This window comes from Equus asinus, chromosome 21, assembly GCF_041296235.1.
Source record: "Equus asinus isolate D_3611 breed Donkey chromosome 21, EquAss-T2T_v2, whole genome shotgun sequence".
Lineage (NCBI taxonomy): Eukaryota > Metazoa > Chordata > Mammalia > Perissodactyla > Equidae > Equus > Equus asinus.
Window position 1 is genome coordinate 93,590,214 of NC_091810.1, and position 16,568 is coordinate 93,606,781.

The 16,568-nt window shown below is 42.3% G+C and overlaps 1 protein-coding gene across 2 annotated transcripts in view; it reads right to left on the reverse strand.

The window, feature by feature from the left end:
• CP (ceruloplasmin) overlaps positions 1 to 16,568 on the reverse strand; it is a 59,775-nt gene that overhangs the window by 15,772 nt on the left and 27,435 nt on the right. For both annotated transcript variants that reach the window (XM_044755317.2, XM_070493629.1), the window contains exons 10-17: positions 10,944 to 11,094; positions 9,416 to 9,628; positions 8,114 to 8,324; positions 6,672 to 6,811; positions 5,464 to 5,592; positions 2,976 to 3,082; positions 1,335 to 1,551; positions 787 to 926 (exon numbers count right to left, since the gene is read on the reverse strand). In XM_044755317.2, coding sequence (XP_044611252.2) covers positions 787 to 926; positions 1,335 to 1,551; positions 2,976 to 3,082; positions 5,464 to 5,592; positions 6,672 to 6,811; positions 8,114 to 8,324; positions 9,416 to 9,628; positions 10,944 to 11,094 — 1,308 coding nt within the window. The remainder of the gene's footprint in view (positions 1 to 786; positions 927 to 1,334; positions 1,552 to 2,975; positions 3,083 to 5,463; positions 5,593 to 6,671; positions 6,812 to 8,113; positions 8,325 to 9,415; positions 9,629 to 10,943; positions 11,095 to 16,568) is intronic.

Below are 16,568 nucleotides of genomic sequence, written 5' to 3' on the forward strand. Positions count from 1 at the left end.
CACAGGGGACTCAACTGTGGCCCCATTTCACCCCTAATCGCGGTTTTGCTGAACCTATCCTAGATTAGTTTGTGAAACTTTGGGACAAGGAGGATAACGAAGGGAGCAGAAGAGGAGGCCAACGGAGGAGCCAGAACCCGAGGCAGTTCGGGTAGAGTCTCGACTGGACAGAGTACGTGGGGGGTGTTTCTGCAGGGGTGTTGAAAGGCCCATAAGAATATATAACATCTATGTAAACCAAAGCAGATAGTAAAATGGCCTTTTCTGCAGTGTGCTTTCTGGTAGCTTCTGAATTTGCTACATTAACTCAAAGGTAAGAAAAAAGCATTTCCAAAAGGGCTGTTGACTCCTGGTGAAATGAGCCCTGGGTGGGAAGTAGAAGCAGCATGGAGACTGAGGACCTGCCGGTTGCTTGACACCAAACGGACGATCATGTTCCCTTCAGGCCATTTAAGACCCAGAACTTAGAACAGGCAAAGGTTAGAAGACACCTTTGATCTATCATTATGGGAACATTCCTACCCTCTCTGCTAACAGTTCCATTCAAATGCCTTGCCCAGGAACGTATGAGCAGAACTCCATGAAAGTCTAGTAAAAACTGTTAATCCAGGGAAGAGTGCAAGGTGTAACACAAGTTGGTAATGGCAACTGAAATTGCTGTGTGCCACACTCTGAAAATAATTCAGTTGTCTCTTGAAACTTAAGTCTCTGTGAGGAAATATTTTCTTCATTTGTATTAAAACATTTTCAAAGAGAGCAAATGTAACGACCGTGGGTGGCTCTTACCTTGTACTGGAAGCTGTGGCCGTGGAAGTGTACCGAGTGCAAGTCTATTTCGTTGCCCATTCCCATCAGATACCAATTGACTTCATCTCCCACGTGCATTGTGAGGCCTTGTAGGTTCCCGAACATTCTTCCATTAATAGCTGGGGAAAGCACATGATCCTTTATTACCTTCCAGGATATTTTAAACCAACAGCTATTTCACCAAAAAAGCTGATTATTAGGTTAATGAATGGGATCTTTCTAAGGGAATAGAACTTATTTCACTACAGATGAGGGAAATGGATACTTTAAGGCCACATTGCTTTTCTCGTCACTTAGCACCAAAAGCCTTAGTCCTAATTGTGGATTTATGTAAAAGGGAATGAGATGTTGGGTTTGGGAGAGGTGATTTTGAATATAGTGCCCTTTTTGCTTTGAACAGAATTCTGCCTCACAAAGTGAGGCAGAAAAGTGGTTTACTATGAAATGAAACATAAGAATAGTCTCCAGAGTAGTTGTATTTGAAAGAAGAAAAGGGAAAAAATACGTTTTAGAATAATGTATCATACCATGCATTTTGTTGCTTTCTATGAATTCCTCGTCATCTTTCTTTACTTTCTCAGGGTGATCAGAGTATGTTTTGATGTTGTCATCTAAGTACCAAGATTCATTCTCATCAAAAACAAAAAACAGGAGGGAAAATTCCGGTTTCTTTATGGGATTGAATACTTGGATGTAATGTTTCCGACAAACAATCAGTGGGCCAATTAATCCACTATAGAGATCCTGAAAACAAGCAAAAACTTCAGTCAGCCTTGTAACATAGGTCAGGATTTCAGAGACCCAGGACCTTATCACCCACGACCTCAGGAATTTTAGAGGGACTGGTGTAGGTAGTAGACATTGCCCCGTGTGGTGCTGTCAAGTCAGTAACTTTCCACTGGAAGTAGTTGAATTGGAACAATGGTGAGTAGTAGGTAGGTCCTGTGGGTGATGCTGAAGTAACAGAAATGTGTGCAGAGGCCGAATATTGGCTCAGCTAATGAGCAGCAATTTAAAAGAACCCCCAAATGAACAGTGCTGGCTTGCCTGTTCCATAAGCCAAGCACCATGCCAGTCGCTAAAGATCCAGAGATGAATCAAACAAAGCCCTTGCCCTCCAGGAACTCAGTGTAGGAGGGAAAATAGAGGAATAGAGGAAATGAACCACTTGCCATGGAGGTATGCGAAGTACTAATGGGCACAGAGGAGGAAGGCCACAATTGACTGAAATCTGCGAGGAGTTTGGTTTAGCTGGGCATGGGGAATGGCGGATTAGGTCTTGAAGGGCCTTTGAGCTGTATCATGCTCAGGAATTTTAGATTGTCTGGTGGGTCACAGGTAACCGTATTTGCATTTTAAACCAACGATCCTGGTGGTCGAGGGGAGGAAGGCTTGGAGGGGCCATTGCAGTAGTGAAGGCAAATGGCAAGGACCTGACCTGTGGAGATGGAGAGAGGGAACGGACTGAGCTCTGTGCAGGTGGGTGAACTGCCAGGGGGAAGAAGATTCTTCATATCCAGGGTTCTAGCTTGAACAGCTGAGTAGATGGGTACTTGTGGTGCTGTGTTACCATAGGAAATACAGATAGAGATGGAGGAGGATCTCAGTGTCCATTTTAGAGGTGCTGGGCTTCCCCTGCCTGTGCAGCATGCTGGTGGAGAGGTTCAGTAGGCAGGTGTATAGACAGGTCTGGAACTCAGGAGGGAGATTTAGACTGGAGATTTAATTCCACGAAAGAATCTTGGTACACATGCTGATTTGTAGTTGTTGAGTGCTTTGCTGGCTTTGAAATATTTAATCAAACAGCAGCTTTAGCTGTGCTGTGACTGCTGAGATCATCATTTTATTATCACGTAATAAGAGAGCTCTGAAATCAGGTACCTCAATTCTTTGAGTGTAATGTCTTTTCACATCAAAAGGGAAATAAAATACTGTATTGGTTAAGATTTAATTCTGTGTTTCCCATAATCAGCAGTCACAGAGTTGATATAGTTATAACTGTATCTTTAAACAAAACAAAAAAGTGAAACAAAAGTGAATTGTAGATCAGCTTACTTTCCTGGGATTTTAACATAGAATTGGACCACAGGAAATCTCTAACCTCATCTTCCTTCAATTGTGTGTCTATTTTGGGACTTTTCACAAAACACAAATGATTTAAAGTTTACCTTAACTTGATCCACAGTGGAATAGTAAGCCCATGGAATACAAGCAGAATCCTCCCTTCCAGCTCCAGATCTTTCTGGGATTTTCCATATGTAAGTGCGAGTTTCACCTAAATTAGTTAAGTGTTAACATATCTGGTTATATTTACTATATATTTGATATACATACCAGGTCTTGATAACCAGTGACCCAGAAACCGAAAATACCAAGGTAATTAGGTTTAAAAAGTAGTGGAACTCAAAATTGTCTTCAGAATTTAGTTTTAAGACAAACTGTAAGACATCCTTTTCTCTCTTCTTGGTCAGTTAGGAATTAACTAGCCTTGACGCACATGCAATACCACGAAACCTGGAGGTGGCAGTTTCAGTATCACGGTTTAAAGAAACTTTGCAACAGATCTTTTCTCAGCTGGAAGTATGTTTCTCTAATACACATTTTTCTTTTCCACTGTCCAGTGATTTCCCCAGTGCTAGCACCTTCCCCATGTCCTCTCTGTGTCTGTGTGTCTGGCCCATCCTATGTAATCTCTCGGCCTCACCATCGTTCTTGGTGATTCCACAGTTCCTGGCGAGGAGCCATTAGACCTCTTGATCTCATGGGTCACTGACCTGTCGCAGTGACCTCCTCTCTAGTCCGCCCCACTCTGTCGTGCCATACACTGTTCTGTCACAACTCTGTCACTTACAGGACATGACCACACCTTGGACCTTGACACTTTGAAGATGGCTGGTTGTTGCACCCTCCCTTTGCCAAGGCCTTTACCGTCTTCCGTTTGCTCTGGGCTCTTGTCCAGACTGATCTGTTTCCAGTCACCTCAGGGCTTCCCGCACAGCTGCTCACAAGGCCTTGACTTTCAGCCATGGCCACTCGCTGCCCACTCCGTTATGTAACCTCCCCGTTACATATTCATGCTGTCAGACTTCAATTAGCCAGAGCCCGAGAAACCGTCCCTGGGTTTGTCAAGCAGGACGCGAGGGACGGTCTCAAGGCTGTGGTAGACTTTTCCTTTCTCCTCAAGACCCCCATCGGACCCCCCCGTGTCCTCACTCTTTTTCTAAGCAGAACATTTCAGTGAGAATATAAGGCGTAGATTCACCACTGAGCATATTGTCTCTTCATCTATACTCACATTCTCATAGGCTGAAAAGTAGCATTTCCTCTCCCCCCATTCCCTCCCGAAACTGCTCTGCCACCCGTGGTCGATGCCCAAAACCCTGGGGCTGTCCTTGACTCCTCCTCCCCTGGCATTCCCTAACGCCCACTCTTTGAGCAGGTCCTTCTAGCACCACCTTTAGAACAGAGCCAGAATAGGACAGCCCACTCTTCAGCCGCTTCTACCCTGGTCCAAGCCTGGTTATTGTTTTACCCAGATCATTGCAACAGTCCCCTGCCTGATCCTTGATTCTGCCCTTGTGCCCTACAGTAACTTTTCCACACGTCAGCCAGAGCAGTTCTTTGAAAAGAATTCATCGGATCATCACTCTCCAGCTTAGACCCTCACAACGGATTTTAGAATCAAATCCAAGGTCCTAACCATGCCCTCAGGTCCCCCTCCCTCTTACTGCGTCAGGCCCCTGCCCCCCCTGGATCTCAGCTCCTCACACTCTGCCCCTTTTGGCTCACCTCTGCCCTCCAGCCTCCTTGCTGTTCCTCAGACACACCAAGCCTGCTCCCATCTCGGGACCTAGGATGCTCTCCCCCCACCACTCCCTGTGGCTCACTACTTCTCACCAGCAGCACCTCCTCAAAGAAGCCCCCTGACCACCCTACCGAATATAGCACCCTTGTCACTTCCTCTCTCTCACCCATCTTAACCTTTCTCCTGGCACTTTTCACACCTTGATATTATGTATATGTTTATTGGGTACCTCCCTTGAAAGAATGTGAGGGTCACGAGGGCAGGCTTTTTGTTTCTATCCCCCGAGTTGACACGAGCGACTCCATAGAGTAGTTTGTTTTTTCTCACTTGATATATCTGGGAACTGCTAAATTACTGAGAAGTGGTCCCTTCCGACAAGCCAGTTTACAACTAATGGAAGAAAAGTACAGTTTTTATTAAAGAAATACACACTGTATTTGATCCACCTCAGCTTTTACTCCATGTTAATTAAAGAAGCATTTGTTGAGCTCCCAGTACACGCGGGATACTGGACTAGATACGGGGATGGGAAGTCCCCTCTGCCCTTAGGAGCCTGTCTGTCCGGGTGGTTCTAGCTGAGCCTGAGAGCGTCTCTGCCGACTCAGCCGTGGCTATCTGTAGCTGTCCAATCCCCTGGACGTTTTCCTGACAGTCCTGTGGATTTTTTGGTACATGCACGTGTCCTACATACACACGGACACGCCTCCCTGCCTCCCCTCTCTGCCACCTCCTCCTGCACTTCCTCAGCACGCGCACCATACCTCTCTGGAAAAGTGGTTTATGGAAAGGCTGTAAAGTCTATTAAAATGCCCCCCCCCCCCCGCTCCCCCCTCCCCGGCCCCCATGAGTACCTGGTGAGGTGGGTGTAACTGTGGAACTCTCTGTTTTCACCCCGTGGGCATGTATGGAGTAGGGCCTTGAGGCCATGTTTTTAAAGATAATTGCAACTTTGTCTCCAACATCCGCGTGGAGTTGTGGACCTGGCAAAAGCGAAAAGGAAGAGTGACTTATATATTTGTCAGATTGGAAGTTCCCATCAGTAATAAAAGCAAAGATCCGGTAGTTTTCTTAGCATTAAGGTTGGAGTCTGTTTTCCCTGTGGCTTCATGCTGTGGTCCTCTTGGATTTATGCCCCGTCCCAGAGGATTCGGGATAAAAACGCTGGTAACAGCTGCCTCCACAGTTGGAGACCGCAGGGCATCCGGCATCTGGAGGCCGAGGGGAGGTGAGTCAGCCGGCCCGCCCTGGCCAGGCGTCACTCTGCAGCCCTTGCTCGCAACTCTCAGCACTGGGTCTTCCAGACCCTCCTGAGTGTGAATTCAGGGCAGGACTGCATTTGACAGGCGCGTGCTTCTCCCATTTCTACCTGTGTTCCCCTGCCTGGAGAACTTCTGTGACCCAGCAGCACAGGCACCCTCCCTAGCATCTCGCTCCAGGGCTGAGGATAACCAGGCCGCAGGGGACGCTGACCATGTAGGAACACAGAGGGTTTGAGAGTAGGGACCTTGATGACTTTCAAGAAAATTCCCAAGACCAGTGTTGGTCAAGCTCTTAGACTTCCTGTCTTAAAATGAAAAATTGAAGGCAACTTTTCCCCTGCATTGTGCACAGTAACAGTTTTTTCTTTCCTTAGTTCCTTGTCTATGTGTACATTTCTTCTTGGAGTTAGTCATTTACATCTTAATTTTAAAAGTAAATAGCTATATATATAGTTTTAGAGGGGTGGGATAACAGGGAGAATTTGGTTAAGAATTTCATTAGAAAGGAATTTCTAGGAATTTCACCAAAACTATGGCATCAATTTGATAAACACCCAATCTATACTATTTCGTTAGTCTATGGGATGACACACTGTTTCTGACAGAAATAAGTAACATTTTATTATGCCATATTCTTTAGTAAATATAAGCTTCTCATTTTTACTGAATAACATGTTTTTTATTTTTTTTGAATAGCTTTGTTATATGAACTGAGAAAATCAAACCCATATACCTGGCCTGTCGCTGTGCATAGCAGCCCGTGGCTAACCACACCCGATGGGGGAGCCCCGAGGACGTACCCAGAACTCCCAGGTGCTCCTCCTCTGCCTTTCTCTCCACCTGGACTCTGAACGTGCTGTCAGTGAATTGCCGATACACAACCTTCTTGTACTTTGAGCCTATGTAAAATTCTCCCTTATCTAAAAATGCATTCGAGACACTTAAAAACACACACAGACACACACACAGAAAGCCAAGGTTAGTATTTGTCTTCATGAAAGTGGAAGTTGAGTTTTAAATTTTGAATAAAAATATAGTTTTTATTTAAGTCATTATGCTAGTTTTTAATATCACTCTTCTGTTCAGCAAGAGAGAATAAGACTTTAAAAGTAGACAGATGTGGTAGAAAGTGCGGCTGGCCAGGCGTGAGCCAGCTGAGTGCTGCCCTGACTCTGCCACACTTGGAAGGACCCCCAGCCGGCCACTGCCTGTTGGAGCCTCGGTCTCTTCTCCCCTAAAAGGGGGGATTGGATGAGGCCATCTCTAAGGTTTCTCAGTGGCTCTAGAATTTTATGGGTCCAGATTTCACCAATGAAGGGTTCTCTGGTTACCGCAATATTTCTGGTCTATAAGAACTGCAATGGCCCTGACTTTCCGGCCACTTGCTTTACCTGAATTTTCCACTGACTCCTAATGGATCCTGGAGCCTTTTGACTATTTTACCCCAGTCACTGAAATAACTTTTACTCCTTTTCGCCACAAATCATACTCACCATCGCAGTCAAAACAACCAGCTAACCATTACTCAGCTACAGGGCACCAGTTGTGCACCGCAGATCTGAGCACACGCGTATCCCCATCTCTCCAGCCACATCCGCAAAGAGCTAGTGCTTCATGTGAGCTGACCAAGGGGAAAAGTCTAAAAGGACTAACTAGAAGGGTCGGGGACACTGCTCTAAATGCAGTTCTCAAGCTCCAATGAGCATCCTTTACTGACACTTATTCATAACACGTATTCATTACATTTCCGTAATGTGCACGTTATTGGTGGCTTTGAACCGTGTTTTCCTGTAAGTTCCTAGGGGGCCGAGACTATATCTGCTGTACTGCCCTCGAGAATGGGAAATATTCTTCCGTACATAATAGTTTTAAGAATGTGAAATCACTGATTACTAGACTAATAAGGAAATCTTTGGAGGAAAGATAGGCAGCAAACAGTTGGTAAGGAAGATAATATTTTAGCTCTGAATTTACGCATTAATTTTGGTTTAAGTTTGAAAATCAGGGGCAAGATAAGGGTGCACGGATATGAGCAGGCAGCCCAACAGAAGAGAAAGTACCATGAGGGCTACCGAGAAAGTTGAGAGAAGCAGAAGTGAAGGAGGAAGGGTCCTGGGAGCGTTTTGTTATAGTTTCTATTGTTATTGTTTGCTGCAGCTGTTTGTTTTCCTGAGACTTAGCATAGTTCTTACTTCTCTGAAAGAGAAAAGAAAACACGGGGAGCCCCGGGCCGGAGAGTTACTTTTGTTCTTGGAGGTGGTGCAGCTCCTCCTCCCACCGCCTGCTGGGCGAGTAATCCCACTCCAGCTCCAGCGCTCCGATGTAGTAGGTCCTCTCTCCCCGGTAGTAGGAGTTCAAACTCTCAGGCAGCTGCTTGCACTGGTTCACAGTGTATGTTTGCTTCATGCCGCCTGTGTAGTGATCGGTTGTGAGGCACTCGACATCAAAAGTCCCTGGAATGGTAAATAAGAAAGCATGTCACTCCTTTGCTCAGCGCCTTCTGTGCCTCCTTACCTCACTCAGAATCAACACCAGAGTCCTTAACACTGGCCCACACCTCGGATCACATCACATACCACTTCTCTGCTCCAGTCACATAGCCCCTTTTGCTGTTCTTAGAACAGGTTAAGTGTGTGCCTGCCTCAGGGCCTTTGCACTGGCTGTTTTCTCTGCCCAGAATACGTCTCCCCAAAATATCCACATGGCTCATGTCCTCACTTCATTCAGACTTCTCCTTAATTGTCACCTCCTCAGAGAATTTTTACCTCCCTTCCCTCGTCAGTCACCAGCCCCTTCCCCTGCCCTGTTTTTCCTCCTGTAACTATAACCACATGATATAAATTTGTTTAATATAGTTGCTTGTCTGCCTCCCTGCATTAGGATTTTGGCTCCATGAGGGCCGACACTTCATCTCTTTGTTCACCGTTGTATTTACATTTGTCTAATGAATAAAGGAAGAGCTGACACTCGACCTGTCTTACATTTTTGTGACAAATAACCAAATAAAGCTTGAAGCAAGTTGGCACATTTTTACTTTTTGGCTAAAATTCCTTCTTTTTTGCTTTAGTTTGTTTTACTCATTGAGAGCCAGGCCGGGAGTGTCTCTGAATTTGCATGGCCATCGTTCTAGGACAGGATAATCAAACACCCAACAAGTCAACGTTACATCGAGGCTACAGAGAGACAACAGAAGGTTCAGATGCGAGTCTTCACAGCAGTCATTCCCTTTCTAGTCTGATTTACCAGCTATCTTTAAAGGGACCATAACTTAAAAGGAGAACGTCCCGAGGGTTCTACAATGTGGAAATGGAAGCAACCAGAGTCCAGCCTTTCTTGTCCTTCCCTCCCCTTCCCCCAACAGACAGGAAGGGGACCTGTCTGGCGTATCCTTAGCTGGTGGTGGCCCAGACAGACTTGCTCTTCCCAGGGAAGGAAGGGCACTTGGGAGGCCTGGGGAAAGGATGAGCTTGTCACCCAACAGGATTTTAGACAGAAAGCACAGGAATTGATCTAGCAGGGACTGGTCTTGACTACGGAAATACACCTTCAGTGTCAGGCTGCATGGAGAGTGTGAGCGTTGTCTGAGGGAAGAGGTTTGCCGTGTCTCTCGTTTCTCCTCTTGACAGGTACGTGTTTCCTGAGAAGTAAATCCCATGTATGTCGGCCTCATTTCCAGCGCTGAATAAGTACCACACGACCGAATCTCCTTGGCACATGTTGAGACCAGGCTGATTCCCGTACATGAATCCGTTCATGGCTGTGAAAGTTGGAACATAACATCTTGAAAGTGGATTATCTTGGATCCTACTACATGACAACCTCCCAGATGTTCCAGAGCCAACTGTGTTTATTTAATTGTTAAAAGACCCGTTCAGGCCCACCCCGCCCCTCCGTGTGTCAGGAGTGTCCCTGCCATTCCTTGCTGTCCCCAGCATGTCCAGAGCGGCCCAGCTGGGAGCCGCAGAGCTGAAAGCTGGGTTGGTGCAGTGCTGCAGCCTGGGGGGCTCACGCTGCTTCCCGTCAGCCACTTCTCAGCTCCCTCAGAGGGCACGTGTGGACACCCACATGTAGAATTAATAAGAGCTTTTTCTGGGCGCTTTAGACGGGGGATGTGTGTGTCGCTCTAGCTGGGAAATTCTGATTCATCTTGAATCACAGGTAAGACTCTACACAGAAAGTTTTCTGTCACTGCTATTTCCAACAGATAATATCCTTGACTCCTCCAAAATGCAAAAAGGCAGGATCAAAAGGAATATTTTAAGGAGTGTGGGTAGTGCAACTCGTATCAATCCAACTAAAAAAGCAACATCAGTTTGTAACACAACTTTACATTTTTTTCTTCTGGCCACAATGGTTTTCATACGTTGTCCATTAGTGGTGTGGGCGTTTTGAACAATTAGCTCACTGTCTCTAAACCCTGACTGCGTCTAGAATGACACTGGGAGCTCAAAAGTATATCTGATGCTAGGTTCCAATTAAATAAAACTCTCTGGAGGTTGTCCTGAGCATTTTAAAAATAGTTGGAATAGTTTTCCAGGGGATTCTGAAGGGTAGTCAAGGGTGGAAGTCATTGAAGTTCACTGACAGCAGAGATCAGATCTTTCTTCCTAATGAAGAATGAAACGAGCCTGTCATTGTTAAGCCACAGATGAGAGAAGCATCCGACCCAGTAGTTCTCAGACTGAAGCATGTGTCAGAATGACCTGGAGGGTGTGTTAAATGGCAGTGGCTGGCTCCAACCCAATGTTTCTGATCCAGCAGGTCAGGGTCCGGGCCCAAAAATGTGCATTTCTAACAAGGCCCTGGGTGATTCTGAGGCTGCTCATCCAGGGACCACATTTTAAGGACCATGCATCTAATTGACATATTTTGTATGTTTTATTATTCTGAATTAAGTGAAATGAGGAGTAATTGATACATTAGATAATCAATGATATTACCCTCAGAGCACTATTGTATTTAATCATTTGTTGAAAGTTGATGGGCAAAGCTATTAGCATTTTGGTTTAATTAGAAGCATTACGAGTGCAGCACTGAAATGACCCGCTGTTGGTGGATGATGCAGTACTTACAGTGCATCTTATTAGATTCCTGAAAGTCCGCGTCTTCCTTGTCCACCTGGTCAGGTGCGGTTGTAAACATTCGAATATTATCATCCAGAAGTAAACTCTCGTTCTCATCAAACACTGTGGGGAACAAATAGAACTCCTTGTCTACATCTTTCTGGAAAGCAAACAAGAACAATGAGGTGAAGACAGAATAAATAAATACAGCAGAAAGACTTACATGCACACAATACTACTTGTGCACAAACACACTCAAGGGAGGATAAGAACATAAATTCCATTTCTCTTTACGAACTGGGCTCACGAAATACTCCAGTTGACCACCAGAGTTGTCATCAGTATCTGTGTAGTGGATTTTCAGTTCAACACAATAATCTAAGCCTCTCTCTGCATTTAACAGTTCTGACTCTCCTCTCTCTACCTTTCTGCAGCTCCGCCCGTACTGACTGAACCCACCAAAATCAATTGTTAAAATAGGGGGGAATGTGTGCCTGTGCACGAAATCAGGGAAAGAGCTGTCTACAGTCGTGAGAACTCAAAGAATGCCTGGAAGGCAGAGCAAGTGGATGCAGACAGAGGGAGGAGTCATCTTAACTAAAGAAACAGCCTGCCAAGTGAACCAGGACAGGCATTCACAGTCGCCAGCCGTTTGGGCAAACATTCTCACTCCTCCTCTCCCTGCCGCTGGTGAAAAACAGGGAAGCAGAAATGTGGTCTGTGAGATGTGGTCTGTGAGATGATTCAGGAATCCAGACGAAGGCAATCAGTCCAAGGAATCAACGCATATGAGCCGCTGAGAACAAGTTACTCTCTCAAAGAAGAGAACGCTTTAGAGGTTACCGCATGTCTTTTTCCTGAGATCAATTTTTCAGATGAAAAGCATGATTATCAAATTTTAAAAATCCAACTAAAACAGAGACCTGAAGGTTAGATCCTGCAGAAAATGGAATCAATGATGGAGATGATCTTAAGAAAGCTCCCATAAGTCAGAAGAAAAGATTCAAGATTAAAAAACTGTTTGTAGAGGGCCGGCCCAGTGGCATAGTGGTTACGTTTGCATGCTCCACTTCGGCAGCCCAGGGTTTGTGGGTTTGGATCCTGGGTGTAGACCTACACGCTGCTTGTCAAGCCGTACAGTGGCAGCATCTCACGTGAAAAATAGAGGAAGATTGGCACAGAAGTTAGCTCAGGGACAATCTTCCTCACTAAAGCAAAACAAACAAAACAAAAACACACAAACAAAAAGTAGACACATAATAAGGATTTTAGAGAAGTTATAAAAGAGGAAGACATAGTGATAATCAATAATAGTGGAAATGTTCACCATAAAGGGAAAAGACTGGAATATTCAGATTCGAAAGCTTCACTGAAAACCAAGCAAAATTAGTAATAGAGACCTATATCTAAAAATGCTCTGGAAAAAATTGGAATTTGAGAGAGACAAATTTCTGCAATAATCCATTTTAAAACCACAAATTGGACTTCTCTAGTACAATAACTGTCAGAGGAAGATGGAGTAGCATTAACGGTTTTGAGGGGAAAAGATTATGCTATAAAAATTCTATTCCAGGCAAAGAACAACAAAAAAGACATGTTCAGATCTGTATGCATTCCAGCAAGGGACTGCTACAATCACTTATATGCTGATCTACAGAGAAAACTTCAGTGAAAAGTTTACAGGTCACATTTTCTGATCATAATGCAACAAAACTAAAAATTACTAATAAAAGGACAAAAATTTAGCGAAATTAAAAAGATCATATTTGATCCAGATAACTTTTAGATCAAAGAGGAAACAAATGAATTACTAAGTATTTAGTAAGTAATATCCACCAGAACACTACAAGTCATAGTATGGAATGTAACTAAATTTATAAACTGAGAGTCTGAAATGGGTTTTATTTTAAGCAAAACCAAGTAAAAATTAGTCTTGTAAATATCTGAAAATTTTAGAAAAATAAAATGAAGAAAGGAGAAAGGAATTAAAAAAGACAAAAACGGAAGTGTTTAATAAATTAGAATACAAATTAAGAAGGCTAAACCTAAAAATGTATTCTTTGAAAAGATCAATGAAATACACAAACCTCTAGCAAATCTAATTAAGAAACTGAGCGAGGGGCCGGCCCCCTGGTCGAGTAGTTAAGTTTGTGCGCTCCGCTTTGGTGGCCAGTTTGGATCCTGGGCGCAGACATGGCACCCCTCATCAGACCATGCTGAAGCGGCATTCCACATGCCACAACTAGAAGGACCCACAACTAAAAATATACAACTATGTACTTGGAGTCTTGGGGGAGAAGAAGAAGAAAAAAAAAAAGATTGTTAGCTCAGATGTTAGCTCAGATTGTTAGCAACAGATGTTAGCTCAGGTGCCAGTCTTTAAAAAAAAAATTGAGTGAGAACCCAAATATGTCATATTAAGAATGAGAAAGGAAATAACCAGATATATGAGAGAGAAAAAAAATTAAGGCCATTATGTACAATAAATGTGATCAGTTGACTAAGAAGGAGTCACCAGAATAGACCAATATCCATGGGTGAAATAAAACTAATGATTAAAACATAAACAACAAAACTGACCACTTCTTTTTAAAAGCCACGCAGTCAAAATAACTTTATAGGCAAGTTCTTTCAAATCTCTAAGGAGCAGATGATTCCTATCTATTTAAACTGTTCCAAAGTATTAAAAACTTGTAAATCTTCCCAATTCATTTAATGAAGATAGTATAACCATAATATAATACCTGAAAAACACACAAAATCTAAACGAATATCACTTATAGCTTAGATGAGAAATTCTAAATAAAATACTATCAAATTCAACACAGAAATATATTGAAAAAACCCCAAGGATCATTCAATATTAGGAAATCCTTAATGTGGTTTTGGATAATAAAGTCACGCTTATAGTCAAAGGAGAAAAGCTATATAATAATTTCAATGAAATCTAAAAAGAAATTTTTATAAAATTTGACATTCTGGCACTAGCTGATGCCTTTGTTTTCCCCCCACGTCTTTGACGGCTCCTTCCTTGAAATTTAGATCTCACCTCAAATATTACCTCCGCCTTACCTAAACTAGGGTTTCTCTTCACTCTCACGTTACCCTGTTTTGTTTGTTTAAACCACTTGTCACTTTCTGAAGTTACTTATTTTCGTTTATTGTGTTCGCTCAGCCCTTCTCCTTGCCTCCCCCATGCCCCCTGCCCCTTCGTCACCCTACGCTCTAGACTGTAACCCCGTTAGAGCAGAGAGCTGACCTGTCCTATTTATCAACGAATTTTGTGCCTAGCACACAATGCTTTTTAAGCAGCTCAAGTAATTTGTTTTTCAAATGGAAAAACATTCTCAGTAAACTAGAAATAGAATAAAAAATACCAACTAGTAGCCAATGTCTCACTTAGTGGTAAAATAATAGAGATGTTCTCATTAAGATCAGACACAAAACAAGGCACTATTTGACACTATTCTGAACATTCTGCCCAATCTGAAGCCACGTGGCTATAAGTGAAAAAGCCAGGATGAGGACTTTTAATGCCTTCTGTAGAACTTCCTGTGTTGTGATTCCTTCATTTGCAAAATAGAGACAATGAAATATGTGGAGGATAAAACACATTTTAAATCTCAACTCACTGATTATCAGTTCCTCCTTTGCAAAAATGGGGAAAACAATACTTAGCCTTTTGGGTCGCTGTGGAGATTAAGTGAAGTAATATGTGTGAGAGTGCCTGGAGGGAGTTCAGTAAACATTGGTCTCCTTTTACTTCTTCCCAAGGTAAGCACAAGATCAAAGAATGGGAACCCAAAGGCAGAAGACCATTTTTTCTCAGTTATGTATTTAAAATTTTTAATTGATGGCCTTACCACTTACAATAGCCAAATAAAAATAAAGTATCTAGGCATAAACTTGACAAAAAATATCCCAAACCTATATAAGGGAGACTATAAAATACTCTTGAAAAACACAGAAGTAGACTTGAACAAAGGAAAGATAGATGTTATTGTGTAGGGAGACTCAACTTTATACTGTTGTTTGTTCTTCCTAAGTTAATTTGTATATTTGAGCAATCCCAATAAAACACTAACAGGCTTTTTTTCTGGAGCCAGATAAGTTTTTATAAGGTTCATTAGAAAGAATAAGGAAGCAAAAATAGCCATTAAAATGATTTAAAAATGTAAAATGAGGTATGGCTACTAGTCATTAAAACATATTATAAAGGTTTTATCATTAAAATAGAATGGTATTGGTGCCTGAACAGAGACCAATGGAATATGATAGAAAATCAAGAAATAGACCCAATTATGTATGAAAATTTTAGCATAGGATAAAGGCAGCATTTAAATCAATGGGTAAAATTTTGACTTTTTAATAAATGGTGTTGAGTTAAGTAGACAGCCATATAGAAAAAGATAAATGTGATCCATTCCTCAACTGTACACCAGGAACAGAGGTGTACATGGAACTGTACATGGAACAGAGATGTAAGTGTGAAAAATAAAACCATCCAAGTACTAGAAGGCAGTATGGGTGAATTCCTTTATAACCTGGCATTGGGAAAACTGTCTTAACTACGACTCAAAATCTATAAACAATAAAGAAAAGATAACAAAAATCAAAATTTTACCTGGCAAGCAACAACATCTATAAGCAAAGTATAAAGGCAAATTACAAACTAGGAAGAAAAATTTACAACTATTATCTAAGACAAAGGATTTCTACCTCTAATACATAAAGAGCTTCTTAATCGGTGAAGAAAAATAACCTTATAGAAAAATGGGCTACAGAATGAACATTTCACATAAAAGAAGTGAAAATGGTTATTAACCACTTGAAAAGTGGCTCAACTATTAATAGTAAGAGAAATACAAATCAAAATTACAGAGATACTGTTTGTGTCCTATCAGATTGGTAAAAAAAATCTCCAAATTTAACAATATACTTTGTACTGAGGCTGTGGAAAAACAGATAATCTCACAAATACCTGGTGGGAATACAAAACAGCACAATTCCTGTGCAAAGGAATTTGGAAATATCTAGCAAAATTACATACGTATTTATCCTTTTCCCAGTCACACCACTTCTAGGAATGTATCCCAAAGGTATGTGGCAAAAATACAGAGACATATGAACAAGGCTACCTATTGTATTTTGTTCGTAAAAGCAAAGACTGGAAACAAGCCAAACACTCGTCAAGCAGTGGATTGGTTGTATAAACTGTAGTATGTCGACATAATGGGTTAATGTCTACAAGATGGGGTAAAATCTACTGTAAAAAGGAATGAGGAATATCTCCATATATTACCATGGAGGGACTTACAGATTATTATTGTGTGAAAAAATCACGAAGATGTGAATACACACACATGCATATTTGTTTATTTAAAAAACAAAAGAATAAGAATTAGAGCAGAAATCAATGACATTGAAAACACAAAATCAATAGAATAAAAAGGAATAAAACCAAAAGCTGATTCTTTGAAAAGATTAATAAAATCAAGAAGCCTCTAGCCAGGCTAAGAAAAAAAGAGAGAACACAAATTACTAACATCAGAAATGAAAGTTGGGTCATCACTACAGATCCTATGGGCATAAAAAGAATAATAAAGGACTACTATGAACAACTCTATGGCCATA